Here is a 15,000-nt window from a genome sequence, read left to right on the forward strand (position 1 = left end):
ATATATATATATATGAGGAAGTCTCATTTCAGGAGCATAAAAAAACCGGACCGCCTCCTGCCTGTCTCGAACACACAAAATGCTCACACTCACACAGAAACACACTTCCTGGATTGAAAATGAAATACAGCTGTGTTCCCGTCAGCACTGTGGATTCTGCCACTCATCTGCTGTAGAAAAAAAAAACTTTAGACAGGAATAGTACTAGTAATAATACTAGTGTCCCCCCCTCAAGCTAAGGCCCTTAGTTTGACTCTGACACTGCAGGAGAGAGGATGCAAGAGTTTATGCTGCACAAATATACACTAAAGTGAAGAATGTTTCACTCAGAAAGCGAGCGTGCAGAGAGAGACGTGAGTTCGGGAAAACAAGCATGTCGCTGGGTGTAAACGAGTGGTGGTGGTGGTGGGGGGGGGGGTGTTTCCTACCCCTTCACCACCCAGGACCTGAGGGAACTGCTGCTCTCTTTAATGTAGACTCTGGGGCTGTTTGTCCAGATGTCTCAGTGGCCTTTAACTCCAACAGTTTGTCCACGTTAAATATTTTTGCTCAGAAATATATATAAAAAAAAATACAAATGACATTATTATTATTAATTTTTTTTCAAACAGGGATTCAGGAGGGCACCCAATGCACCAAGTGTAAGAATGACTGGGCACTGAAGACCTCCATAGCTCTGCTCTATGTGCTGTGTACTCTCCTCACCATCGCTGTTGCTGTACTGGGATATAAGGGTAAGATGAGTTTACTCTGTGCGCTCATTCGAACCTGACTGGTTTAATCCATGCTCAGCGTAATGGAYGCTCAGTGTTCCCTAAAATGTAATAATTTACTTTTCTTGTGTTGAATGAGGGACATCCAAACACAACATTAGGTTTCCCTTCATGCTGCCAAGAGCCTTGCTGTTCACAGTGAGCGTACGTGTGTTTGTGTGAGAGACATGCAGCTCTTTGTCTCTCAAGAGTCCTTCATTGTGGCCAAGCATGACATGAATGTTCTGTTGCAATACGTTTTTATACACATCAGACCAGGAATGGAAAGCATGACTCTTTCAGACTTCAAAAATAAAAATAAAAACATTAAAGTGCTAACATTTTGAACATTTCTGTGTTTATCTTGTTGCAGAGGATCAGTAAGGATTACGTGACTGTCATGTCTCACCATGATAGATAAACTGATTGCAGATCCAAACTTAACCCTGTAAGAGGAATTTGCATTACAAACCTACTGTACGTTAGTGCATGTGTAGTCTGTTTCTGCTCTTAAAAATGGACAGTACATTCTGTATGCAACATGCAACAATTCTGAGACTACTTTCAATTTAATTGATGAACAGGGATGCATTTTTTTGTCAACATTACCAGAGAGCCACATAGTGCTGCACACTTACCCAAACGTGTTAAAACTGCCATTTTCAAAATGTATGCAGTTCAGTACCTTAACATGTTTCATGCTCAAATGCGTGTCACARTTGTACTCTTGTTTAAATATGAATACAAAATATTTGAAGCAAACAAAAAAAACCTCACTTACTTTAGCGAGCTGAAGTGCAACCGCATGACATCTTGCGTTGTTCTGCATGTTTCTGGTTAAAATACGCTGTTGTTTTTGTACGTGTGACCTCAGTAAACTTCTCTGTGCAGTCCGGATGGATGTCACCCGTAGGCTGGATGTGGCCCTTGGGCCACCAGTTGTTCATCCCTGTTCTAGAGGATATTTGTTGCACAAATTCTTCAAACGTGTGATGAAATTTAGAACCCCCTCAATCATTTTGAGACATTTTAAAGACCATCTCATAAATGCTGTTTCCAAACTAGTCTCCAAAGTCCTCCTGTAGCAAAGAAGTAAAATTAACTAAAGTATCTGGACTCTGTTTTTACAGTTTGACTAAAAGTTTGATTTGTTTCGTCCTATTTTTATGCACTTAAGTAAKTATTGTACACTGTGGGACAATTGAGCGAGATGGAAATCTTATAATTTTCCTGTTTGAACCTGTCAGCAAAACTCCAGTTTTCGCGCTATATGTGAAATTATCTTTTTTTGTACAAATCTTTCATGCCTGCTCAAGATATGTAGCAAACTTAACCTTTAAAGGAAGAATTCTTTTACAAAAGGAAAAGTCTGATTTAAAACTGCAATCATAAAAATTRCTTGTGAACACGAATATTTCCAATTGATTTTGATGCCAATCTTTGCTCATCCTTTAACACTTCTTATTATCTGGTAGAGTTCAAAGTTAAGTTTAAATAGATGTATTGTTATCATACCAGAGGAAAGAAAAGGGAAAGCRGAGGGAGAAAACACAAAGATCATTCACTGCAAGTCATTACGTTTGTGCAATGAACAGTCCAAAACATGATCCATGTTTGTCAAATATGTGTTTTTTTTATTAATTATCTCAAGTAACAAGGTTTTCTCTATGTCCAGTTTTATTCACTGACTGACTGAGTGATGAATCGTGTTTTTAAAAATCAGTTGTTAGTTTTAATATGTCTACATTATGACATGAATATTTTGCTGCACACCATAGATGTTTGCAGTAAATAATAGTATTTGAAACACATTGTGTGATCTTGCTTTCCAGAMTTCCTGTCAACAAAGACTATATTTTCAGTACAAATAGCTGGGTTAGCATCTACTCGCCACAAATTAAATTTTATTCACTTCTGTTGTTTTGAAGTGGGAACCAGAAAAATCCCAAGCCTCATCACATCAGTCAAACCTGTCTCCATTGCAACAAACCACAAGAAGTAATTAAATTTTTGTCATTCGGGTGAACAGAACCCTTTAAGTTTCAGCCTGTCTCCTCTTTCTTCTTTCTTCAGCTCCTTTGTCTCCACCCCACAACCTCCTCTCAGTACTTTTCCATCACCCCCAAAGCTCACACCTCTGGAGAACCTCTATGTGGATCCGAACTTCCTTATTATTTTTTTTTCCATTTCAGAAACCATTCCCGCCGTCTTTTGTAGGGTTGAACTCTTAACATCCTYGCTTTTGTCACGTTAAACATTCCCATATGTGTCTGTGTTATGTCCCCTCATTATTTCAGCTGGTGAAAAGGCATGACGTTAACCTGTTTTAGGGGTTATCGTTGTCTTTTGAGCGCCTGTACGATGATGGTCCCTTAAATTTTTTGAGCACGGTCGGTCCTCCTTGGACWGCTCTGCATGTTTTCATGCGGGCCTAATTGATCCCAGATGAGCAGCGAGTAAACTTGGTGCAAGTCCAGCAGAACCCACTGAAATTGGGTCTTTACTTGCACTGAAGCTCTGCTCTGACAGGGGAACCACAGTTCAAACGCTCCCAGCTCCAGATGGCGAGGCAGTGAGACCAGGACCCCTGTATGCACTTAACATGTGTGCATCTCTCTGTTCTCCGTTGCTGACCTACACAAACCACAGAGGTGGGGCTGCTTTGTTTTGATGCAGTTTAACCTCAAGTGTTGCTTTAGAGACCTTTGTAAGAGTTGTAAGCAGAATATGTTCTAGCTTCATTAACAAGAATTTGGGAAACCAGAGCTCTTATTTCCTTGCYACACCAACTCAACCCAAGATATGGAGCCCACACTGATGTACAAGACAGCTCAGCAGGCTTTGTGATGGAAAAAAAGTGACAACAAATTTAGCAATCAGTAAATAAGACTGTATTCCATTGGGGAAAAAACATTTTATACTTGGGATTATTGCCATACTCCAGCTGAATTTACTTGCTTCATAGAAACATAGAACCATTAGGTTTGATTTAATAAGTCAGTTAGGACACGTAGTTCTACAACATTTGAACCTAAAGGCCAAGTAATGCCTCTCTCGGCAGTTATTCATACTTTTTGAATGTCTGTTTATTGGTTGATTTTACAGCAGTGTGACGCAATGATCATCCCTGGTGGCCCGTACATGTACAGAACATATGGAAAAGKGTTTTAAAGTAGTAAATACGTATAATAAGTACAATAAATGCTGGATGCTTTGCCAGGAAATGTGCCGTTTGGATTTCTATGTGAATAATTCCTATCCAAACAATGTGGTTTTAAATCTGTTTATTTGTACCGACAATCATGGGTTGCTTAGAGGATTTAGAAGGTGYAGAARTGTAAAAAAAAAAAAAAAGACYGCATTGATAAATATTCTCAAAATTCCCTAATGCATCAGTATTTGTTACTCAACAGGCACTTTATCCATAGATTGGCTTATTTGAAGTAGTACAACAGAGCCATGGTTGGTTCTGTTGCRTTATAACAAGCTAGCTGTAGGGTCTCAACACACCTGGGGTCCTTTCTCTGTGGAGTTTGCATGTTCTTCCTTTGTGTGTGTTGGTTTTCTCCACACAGTCCCATTTCATCCCACAGAAATCCAAATAATGCATGCTAGGTCAAATGGTAACTTGTACATACAGTAACCATGTCTAGAATTTTCATTATGTGAATAGGTTTATGTTAAGCTAAGTAGCTGTTAGCTGAAACTTTGTTTTCAAAAAGCTGTGGACCATTAGTAAGAACATTTTCATTAAAAAAAAAACACTAAACACAGGAACTTTGGGGCATTGTGGTGGGACAACAAATAAAATTCGGACAAGTGGAAGGATGGATTTGTTACAGTTGATCTTCTCTTTCTGCGGAAAAGGGAAAGCCTTTGTGTCTCATTGTTGTCTTAGCTGCTGGGGTAAACAGTCTTCCAGCAGAGGAGCCCATGCTGCCCCCCAGTTAGAGGAAGTGTCCCCGTGGCGAGGCTGGTGGTAGAAGTGGGCCGCTTCCCTGGAATCCCAGACGCATTCCAGAGGAAATGAATGCTGGTCTTACATGTGGAGGCGCGAAGAGCCTCCCTGCAACTGTGTCTGTCTCCAGTGGGTCGTCTTTGATCCGTCTGATTACCGAAGAGCCCCATCCAGTCACTTCCTGTCCTCCAGGGCATTGGCCAATGTCGTACTTTGCAGCCACAGTCTTAATCTGTTACTGATAATCTGATCCATCTTTTCTGCATCTCTATTTCTCCCATTTGTGTCTTTTAAATGACATTTTCCTAAATGTATTGGTGTAACTCCAAAATTTCATTTTCTGTGAGTCTTGATGTATGTCACCAAACAAATCTGGTCTAATCCAAGAAATCACATTAAGAGTCGACCTTTATTGCATGCTTACAAGAACATATCTCATAAGGACTTTCCTCACCAGACAATGTCTGTGGTTGCAGGCACTTTTGCTATTCCATTTTGTTCTCTTATTTAAGTCATGTACTGACCTTATAACACTAACATTTTGGTACCTTTTGTTGTTTTCTTGCAGTGGTGCAAAAAGTCGACAGTGTATCTGAAGGTATTGAAAACTATGGAGGAAAGATAATTGCTGTTGAGACTGATTTAAAAAAGCTTGGTATGTATTTGAGTTGATACAAATGTAAAAGCTGAACATTGAAACATTTATGCAGCTCATTGTTCAAACGTTCATTTTCAGATGATCAAACTGGGGAGAAATCAGAGAATACCACCACGGAGATCCAGACGTTTAAGAACAACTTTTGGGCTCTTCAGAGGCGGCTGTCTGCGGTGGAGGAACACATCCAGCGTGATCAAGTGAAGCTGAGTCAGCTGCAGAAGATTGGCTCTGACATTCAGAGCAGCCAGAGCTCCGTTCAAGGACTGCTCAGCAGCAACACGGCTGCCTTGCGCTTTGTGAATGGCACCCTGCAGTCTTACAACAGCATCCTCGAAAGTTTACAGGAGGACAAAGACAGGCTTCAGAGGGAGCTCCAGCAGCAAGTCAAAGTGCAAAACCAGGCGCTGCTCAGCATCAGCAACCTCAACCTCACTCAGGCCCAGCAGAGGGGCCTCACTGTAGCCTTGCAGCGCTCGGTTGATGAAAAAAGCCAGGCAATTGAGAAAATGCGCAGTGATTATCACAGCTTGGAGCAGACTGCCAGACAGACACGCTCTGATACTGAGTGGCTTCGCGGTAAAATGGAAAACCTGCAGGTCATGGCCAACAACGCCTCAACTCTAGCTAAAGCCAACAACGACAGCCTGGAGGATGTGGGGGCACAGCTCACTTTCATGACCAGTCAGATCCAGAACACCAGCAGCCTGGCTGAGGCTCACGACCAGACGCTGAGGGAGATCCTGGACCAGCAGAGGGACTTCAACAACCTCACGTCCACAAAGTTTGATCGTCTGGAGGTGCGGCTGGACGAGTTGGAGCAAAGCATGGACCGTGTGACGGGCAATATGAGCTTCACAACACAGCTTCTGGGTGCCATAAACCTTAACCTGAATGATTTACGCACTTGTTCCGAAACTGTCGGTCGTCACTCAGACTTCCTGCTGAACCTCAACAGCAGCGTGACGGACGTAAGGACAGACGCAGCCAGTCTGAGGTCACAGCAGGAAGAACTGGCAGCACGAGTGGACAAGGAGGTCACCAGCCTCTCCATTGTTATGGAGGAGATGAAGCTGGTGGACACCAAGCACTCACAACTAATAACCAATTTTACCATTTTGCAAGGTGAGTGATGTGTGGCTGCTATGATTCATGCAAACTAATATGTGTTTTTGTGTGAAACCTTGACTACAACTCAATTGTTTGCTGTACATGAAACTCAATCCAGCAGTCAGATGTTTGGATAATATCCTTTATATTCCCTGGAAATTCAGCACAGTAGTGCCATGAAGACACATTTGTTGTGGTCCTTCTTTTGAAATACTTTTAATTTCTCTCAAGTTAAAAATAAACTTTTATTTTCAAGGTCCACCTGGTCCCAGAGGACCACGAGGGGACAGAGGACTTCAAGGACCACCTGGTCTGATAGGCCAAAAGGGAGGAAAAGGAGAAAAGGGAGCTCCAGGGATAAGAGGACCCAGAGGAGAATTAGGTAGTCCAGGACCACCGGGTCTTCCAGGGTTAAGGGGGCTCCCAGGTGTGCCTGGCAGCCCTGGGTCCAAAGGCTCCAGGGGGTCAGGTGGCAGAGCTGGACCTCCAGGAGGTAAAGGAGAACCAGGGTCTGCTGGTCTACCTGGAAGAGATGGACAGCCTGGTCCGCAAGGGCTACAAGGCCCACCGGGCATCCGTGGACCAATTGGACCAGCTGGGGAGCAGGGACCAAGAGGACTGCCAGGACCAGTGGGGCCCCCAGGGCCTGTGGGACCACCGGGRCTACCAGGGATCTCCGTACATAGTCCAGTAGTGCCTTTTGGACCAGAGTCTCTGCAGGATGAGACGGTTTCTCTTGCGCTGTGGGCCCCAGGTACGAATTTATCATCAGTTTTTGAAACATTGTTCATCCTGAGTTTCAAATGATTTGATAGAAATGAATAGTTAAGTTCTTTTTGTTATTTCCATTATTTCTTCAAGTAATCATTGATGGCTCAGTGATTAGCACTGATACTTCACAGCAAGAAGCTCCTGGGTTCGATACCCGGTTCAGACCTGGGGTCTTTCTGTGTGGAGTTTGCATGTTCTCCCCGTGCTTGTATGGGTTTTCTCCGGGTACTCCGGTTTCCCCCACGGACCAAAAAAAAAACCATATACAATAGGTTGCCTTCAGGGATTTGCCTGGTTAAAAATGAAGCATCAATTTAACTAAAGCRTTAAGTAATTGTAAAGATTGTTAGACCACATCATTGGCTACTACTCATTATGTTTGTTTGTGTTGCAGGGTGCCCTGTTGGGTGGGTGAACTATAGACACAGATGCTACCTTTTCTCCAAAGACCTGCTCAGTTTTGATGATGCACAGGCAGCATGTGAATCCAAATCTGCAACGTTACTGATCATCACCGACATGGAGGAAGAGGTGAGGTATAAATCTGTTYGTGTGAAGTCGATCAGTGTTGTGCCACGAGTCTGAAATGTGACCAAGTGCKCGCTTGTTCTCACTCAGGCGTGGCTGGAGAAGCAAATGGTTGGAAAAGGCTACTTTTGGATGGGTTTGACGGACAAAGAGGAGGAGAACGTGTGGCGCTGGGTGGATGGGACCGAGCCTGCTTTCACGTCAGTGTTAAATCATTAGTGAGAATATTTTCTGTCCCAAGGATGGATGTTTTCTACAAAWGTAAAACATCTGAGCTCATAAATCTGCAATTACATGATCAAAGTATTTTGTATTTTTTTCACCTGCATTTGACTGCAAATGAGACTACATAAACATAATGTGTGATTGCCCCCTGTTGTCCGTCTGCAGAAAGTGGAAGCCTGGACAGCCAGATAACTGGGGCCACTTCCATGAAGCTGGAGAAGACTGCGCCGGTCTTATCCATCAAGCATTATGGAACGATTTCTTCTGTGAAGATCACATTAGCTACATCTGTGAGAAGGAAATTGAGACCTGTACGTCTGTTTTCACTTCTGAATATCTCTGCCGGCTTTTTCCGCTCAGCAGCAATAGAACTTATTTTCCCCTTATTTCCTATAGCGGAAACATAGCAGCGCGATGAATGGAAGTGAACAGTGAGCAGCTATACTTCGTCTGTGTGGCACTGGTCGACTGACGCAGCACGTGGATGGTCCAGAGCACAAAGGGAGAGTATTGAGATGAGCCCCGTGCTGCAGCAGCAAACGTTTTTGATGCTGAATCCTCCAAAGTGGTGAAACCAGTTCATCATTACCAGCAAGTGCAATACAACAGGGCATCCAAAGGAGGAATGTTTTTTTATTACCAAATCACCAATGGATTTATATATATATTTTTATGGTTATCCAAAACAAATACTTTTTAAAAACTGTACTCTTTGTACGACTAAATATCTGAATGTCTATTTCACTAGGCAAGTTTTGTAGGGAAGTATAAATAATATGAAACCAAATGAACTAATTTGTATGTTCCTGTCCTATAGAGTATAAAAGGTGCAAAATGATGCGCAACAAAACATCTCGCTGATATGCAATCTTAAAGAATCCCTTTATCTAACCTCACGGATGTCTACATATTAATTTCATTTACGTACGTCTGAATAATCGAGAGTCTTAGGAAAAGGTCACARTCAGCTTGAATTTTTGGTCAGCATGTTTATATTTTAACATCCAAGATTTATGACATGAAACAAATCTGATGAGTCGTCCTACAAACAGAAAATGTGCCAGTTCCTGCACTCAGGTTTAAATAAAACAAATGAAGGAAAAATGCAAATAAATCCATAAAATCATGACTGTATTTGCCGTTTGATTTCTACATTTGCACAAAAAACAAATCCAGTGAGGTTTACCACAAAAAACGCTCTTCACTGTTGAACTGAGTTTATTCATGTTGCACAAAAAGGTATTTTCACATTTTTTCTTTTTTTTCCTTAATGAAAAATAACTTGTTTAATTTGTCATTCGTTTTTTTTTATTTTTATTTTTGTTTTTGTTTCCTCCCAGATCTTAAGCAGAACTGTTGATTCTCTCTGATTACCATGCTCTATGCAGTTCATTGACTGGCAATGCTCTCGGCCATTTCACATCCTTCTTTCTTGCTTCAGGTCAACTCCGCTCAGTCATTCCTTCAGCTGCACAAAAGATTGAAAAGATCTCACAATAGCACCTTTGGTTTGGAGGGAGTCTAACTACTTTTCTATGGGTATGGACACCAAATTCTAAAAAACAAACGAGACAAAGACCGATGACTGCGAGAGCCGTCACAAATTTCAAATGTAGCCTTCCTGCCTCTAAAAGGAGGCTTGGACTTCTGTCAAGACTCATGAATGACCTGGACACAGTAAACAATAAAACATGAAAGAATGCAGGAGCTGAGCCAAGCAGACAAAGACTTAAGTTTGAGCTGTGCTTGCTCTAAGTGAGACAGTATGTGATTAAGAGATACGCTTCCTATTAACCGCTCATTTCACATTGTATCATTTACACAAAATGTAAAACAAATATACACAAAAGCAGCAGCACGTTGTCTAATTATAAATTTATTGTTGAGGTATGATAAAACGGATTGATTTTTGATTGTTTTTGAACCTTGTTTGTGCAGCCACTACGATCAATGTGTGAAATCTCTCGTGGAAAAATATGCCAATTTGGTGGGCTGGCGAGGGAAACAAATCAGAGCACACGACATACGATTCTTCCTTCTATGTTTCTCCATCGTGGTGCAGTGGTGTGGCTCAGTTTCTTTCTCGTTCTGYACGACCAGACGCTGCAAAGCTGGTGGGAGAATAAAGGAATCAGGATCTCTGAGTGCTGAGACGAGACGCCAGGCTTCTGTCTCAAGCTCCAGCACCTTTTTTTTTTAGGACTGTAAACATCTCGCCAAATACTCGTTCAGACAAGGGTTAATCCCACTTTCCTAATCCATCATTAGCATTCRGTGCTGATGATTGCTCGTTGTCGTTTCTGATCACAGATGGTTGTGGTTCTCATCAGACAGGTTGTCAGCTGCTCTTCAGGTCCCGTGTATGTAAGAATGTTACCGGCCAGAAAGTTGAACTGTGGATGGGGGAGGGGTGAAGCGGGGGTGAGGGTGATGTGGAGGCAGGCTGTCTAATACAAAAGCATGAGGTGGGGCTCGTCTAGTCGTCCTTCTCCACTATGACTTCCCCGTGGAGCACTCTCCTCCTCTGCCGCAGCATGTGCAAGTAGAGCTGAGGAAACACTGCAAAAACCAAACCAAACCCACAAACAAAAATAACTTAAAGTTTAGGTTTTCCACTCCAAAGAAGAAATACTTMCAACAAGTGATTTATCAGGAGACACTTTAAGCTTTTATAAGTTTCATTGATGCCTTCAACTGCTCTAACTCAGAGTCATAATTTTTATTTGAGTGTGACTGCTCTGTGTGGTCTGAGGGTGGTGCTGTCTCTCAGTAACTGAGTTATTGTGATGCAGGTATTGGTTGATGATTACAAATCACTGATGGTGTACACTTTAAAGGGGCTTCTTGTTGGGTTGGTGTTAATTTGCCTCAATTTCAGCTTCCAACTAGACTGTGTCGAGTTAGTAGGAGWCTGTGCAGTACACAAAGGGAGTTTCTTGGTGTGTGGGTGGAGTTTGTCCTAACTTTTTTAACTAAATTATAAGATGAAGTAAGGGTAATAATAAAATTACCATGAACATGTAAATAGAATTTATTGACTATTTATAGCTAAAAACAAAACAATATCTCAAGAAACAATCATTGCGGACATCCATCCATCTTCTTCCGCTTATCTGGGGTCAGGTCACGGGGGCAGCAGCCTAAGCAAAGAGACCCAGACTTCCCTCTCCCCAGCCAGTTGGGCCAGCTCGTCCAGGGGAATCCCAAGGTGTTCCAAGGCCAGCTGAGAAACATAGTCCCTCCAGCGTGTCCTCCCAGTGGGACGTGCCCGGAACACCTCACCAGGGGGGTATCCTAACCAGATGCCCAAGCCACCTCAACTGGCTCCTCTTGACGTGGAGGAGCAGCGGCTCATGAGTCCCTCCTGGATAACTGAGCTTCTCACCCTATTTCTAAGGGAGAGCCCAGACACCCTGCAGAGGAAGCTAATTTTACCCGCTTGTTTCCGTGATCTTGTTCATTTGGTCACTACCCAAAGCTCCTGACCATAGATGAAGGTAGGAACGTATATTGACCAGTAAATTGAGAGCTTCACTTTCTGGATCTCTTGTATGAAATATGGGACAGTATGATGATGATGAGTAAGTAGTAGTAGTCAAACGGCACACTATATTTGTTATTGTGAACAAGTAAACATAGTTTACTGACCACAAATTTGGAGCGACTAGAACTTTCCTGTCTTGAGCTATGACTAATATTATAAATATTTAAAAATATAAGAGCTTCCTGGCTGTTTTGATCGAGCTACATGTCCCCCCCAGCTGCCCCTGACTTCTTCAAACCCCACTGATCAATCACATCTTTACCAAAATCCTCCAACAAAAGTCAAGCAGACTGATTGTTTTTGACAAACTTCTCCCACACACCGAAAAACTCCAGAGACCCCCTTCTCAGCTGAGCTGATCACTGAAGAGTAAGAACCTTGATATGGATTAGATATCAAGCTTGTAGAGATCAGAAGACCTTCAGTTTCATTATCTTTACCTTTAAGTCATGAGTAAGATTGCTGTAATTTATTTTGTTTTCTGGGCCTCAAACACTAAGATTGTTCATCATTATTGTTCCAGTAAATCAATTAAATTAAAAATGTGGTGCACAGTACAGGAAATTAAGTCTTACATGGAATATAGGACAGCATGACGATGATGAGGAAGTAGTAGTAGTCAAACGACACGTTATATTTGTTGGGGAGCCTCATGGAGTACATTCCAGATCTGCGTACAAACGGCAGAGCGGCATAAATGGTAAGCAGTTCTCCAACGACTCCCAGCGGGTACAAGACGATAAAGAAGTTGTATCTGCAACAAAAACAAAAAGAAGACTTTTAAAATTTGACTTAAAGAAACTTGCAGAGACTTCGTAGGTGCAAAACCAAGCACACAACTATAGGATGGGAACACACTCACATGCACGGACATTAATGAGTAGTCCAACTCCTGGGAAGATTATTTTTACATGTTAATGGCTTTCCTTGCAGACGTATTGCACAAATATAATAGAATAAAGCACAAGTCATGTTAGCAAATGATAAAGTAAATATTAAAGAATGAAGACATTTTTAACCAGTTCATTGGTAAATCTAATACATATTCCCTAATTTACTTTGATCTCTATGTTGTTTTACTTTCTTTCGTGTCAGAATGTGTGTAATTGCTGAAACAGAAATCAGACTATTGTTTACCAGTATAAAACAGTATTGTGTTTTAGGCTAGTTTCAAACTTTTTTTTTCAACATAAACTATAATTTGTCATGTACAGAAGCAAACTAGAAGCTCAAGAGGAACTGATAATGACGGGAAATCACCAAAACTTTGAGCAGTGAGCCAGACATTTARTTTAGCACCGGTTTGTAGTGGTTAAAGCTGCAGGATCAGACTGTGGCTGTAATTTGACCTCAGACAACAGTCAGCAATCATAGCGGCACTACCACTGGATGCACTGTGGTTATTTAACGTGAATTAAATATTATTAAATAATAATAATATTTTGCATCAGAACTTGAATATCCTGCTGTTTTTGGCTGGATTTAGAACACATTCAAAGAATGTTCACGTTCAGAAAAGGCTCTCCTGTCACTTTATTCAACTGTAAGACAGTGTGCTGACTTTCACGAGAACAGTGCACAACACAGCAGACTGTGACCCGGCGCTGCAGGGGTCCTGCCTTCAGTCRAGGGGCTCGAGGAAGCGTCTCGGCGGATGTGGGAGAAACGTTGGGTGAGCATTCCATGACCAAAACAGATGGGTCTTAAAAACAGGAGCAGCTGAACATGAGCCCTTCTCTGGGGGGCATGGCGTCTCTTCCATGTTTAAAGAAAGATGTGAACGGTGGGGGGAGGAGAGTGTCGCTCAGTGTGAAAGAATCCAAACCAAAGAGAAAACAAAGGTTTGGCACAGAGATGGACGAATGACACTTAAAGTAAAAGGGGTATTTTTCAGGTAGGGCTGCGGTCGTCGTTACACACAGACACACGGACACACTCTGTGTTAATGTGAAACTGTTGTTCAGAAAGGCTGATGACCCTTCCTGTGCTGTAAGACACTGAGACTGTGTTGGACCGCTATCAAACGTTCCTCTGAACAGCTCCCATTTCAGGTGAGCAGATCCCTTCAACACAAGGAAGACACAGTTTCCCTCTGAAGCTGATAAACTTTCACTTTAAAGTCGTATGACACATGATAGTCTCGGTTCGATGCAATCGAACTGCACCAGAGTTCTGAGACCTAGGTTTGGAGGTGGACTAGAGTTAGGTTTTTTGGTCCAAATCAGAGTTCGWTTACGCATTCACACCTCCCCAAACGAACCAGAATTTCTAGGCAAACGAACTAGAGCTAGATTAAAACAGACTAAACAGGGCTGGTGTGAATACACCCTAAAATCCCCAAACTTCATTTTTTTACAAGCTGATTGCTAAGGAAGTGATGAATGTCATAACCTGTTTCAAAATCAGTTTAAAACCCATAACTCAGACATACACTTCTGTATTATCAGTACAAAGGYTGGGCGATATTGGAATTTTTTTAGCATGAATCATGGCATAATATGACAATTAAAAGATGACAAATGTGCTGCATGTTTTGGCTCTTAAATCAGTTTCCACGTGTTCTAAAATTATACTTACAAATCATCAGTCAAACTAACTTTTTTCAGTTTTGCAGGTTAAATTAGTAAGCTATGAGTGGAAACCCACCTTTTCCACAATGTGAGCTCATATGCACACTTGACAGTGAGTATGTCGCACATAAAGAAAAAAAAATTGTCATCACGAATTGAAAAGTGGCAAATATTAACTGGTGGAAGTTTCTCTGACGATTAAGTGCACACAATACAATTTTTCCCAACCCTAATCTGTGCTAAAGCACAAAGTGAGCAGTTAGTTCATTCACCAATAAAGCATCTACACGCTGTTATACATATGTTACAACACATCCTGTTGTAAGAGACAAACTCATCAGATCAGTCCAACATGCTGACACACAACTTCCAACACGCTAATGAAACGTTATCCCAGCCACGGCTAACGAGTATCTCCACCTGGCCCATTTGATGAAGAACGGCAGGTGGTGGAGCAGGTTGAATGTGTAGTAGGAATATCTGGTGAGCTCTGTCATCGTCCACACAACCAGGAACAGGATTACGCTCTCTTCATTCTGAATCTTTGGCAAAATATACATTTTTAAGTCTAAGGATGATGAAAGCTGGTCTAGATCATGTTAGCTTTGTTCTGTTTGAAAATATGAGGCAGCAAAATGTCTTGTGAGAATTTATCTTCATGAGAATAAATGCTATATTTATAAATGTATTTCTTATGCACTGTTTTACCGAAATAATCAAGAAACTAATCCTGAAATAGTGATTTTTCTTCTGCGTGTGATAATCCGAGGCAGAGGTGGTGTCATATTCACCTGTCTGATGCTGTTGGTGACGAACCAAACCATGAAAATTCGTGAACACACTTGAACCCCAGTTACAATCACAGAAGTCCTCACAATTCCTGCAGC

At 41.8% G+C, this 15,000-nt stretch overlaps 2 protein-coding genes across 3 annotated transcripts in view; one reads left to right on the top strand and one right to left on the bottom strand.

Moving 5' to 3' along the window:
• Positions 1-8,860, top strand: part of LOC106520965 (collectin-12) — a 32,381-nt gene extending 23,521 nt beyond the window's left edge. Inside the window, exons 3-10 of one of the 2 annotated variants that reach the window (XM_014013304.1) lie at positions 612-734; positions 5,279-5,365; positions 5,447-6,490; positions 6,732-7,229; positions 7,641-7,777; positions 7,865-7,974; positions 8,165-8,310; positions 8,396-8,860. In XM_014013304.1, coding sequence (XP_013868758.1) covers positions 612-734; positions 5,279-5,365; positions 5,447-6,490; positions 6,732-7,229; positions 7,641-7,777; positions 7,865-7,974; positions 8,165-8,310; positions 8,396-8,406 — 2,156 coding nt within the window. In that variant the 3' untranslated portion in view covers positions 8,407-8,860. The remainder of the gene's footprint in view (positions 1-611; positions 735-5,278; positions 5,366-5,446; positions 6,491-6,731; positions 7,230-7,640; positions 7,778-7,864; positions 7,975-8,164; positions 8,311-8,395) is intronic. The other variant, XM_014013305.1, reaches the window with a different exon arrangement.
• A 456-nt stretch (positions 8,861-9,316) lies between these two features.
• The window catches only part of hacd1 (3-hydroxyacyl-CoA dehydratase 1), a 10,606-nt gene continuing 4,922 nt past the window's right edge, over positions 9,317-15,000 (bottom strand). Inside the window, exons 4-7 of the mRNA XM_014013317.1 lie at positions 14,905-14,993; positions 14,534-14,655; positions 12,119-12,297; positions 9,317-10,558 (exon numbers count right to left, since the gene is read on the bottom strand). Of these exons, the coding sequence (XP_013868771.1) occupies positions 10,476-10,558; positions 12,119-12,297; positions 14,534-14,655; positions 14,905-14,993 (473 nt within the window). The 3' untranslated portion in view covers positions 9,317-10,475. The remainder of the gene's footprint in view (positions 10,559-12,118; positions 12,298-14,533; positions 14,656-14,904; positions 14,994-15,000) is intronic.

This window comes from Austrofundulus limnaeus, unplaced genomic scaffold (assembly GCF_001266775.1).
Source record: "Austrofundulus limnaeus strain Quisiro unplaced genomic scaffold, Austrofundulus_limnaeus-1.0 Scaffold100, whole genome shotgun sequence".
In the NCBI taxonomy this organism is placed as follows: Eukaryota; Metazoa; Chordata; class Actinopteri; order Cyprinodontiformes; family Rivulidae; genus Austrofundulus; species Austrofundulus limnaeus.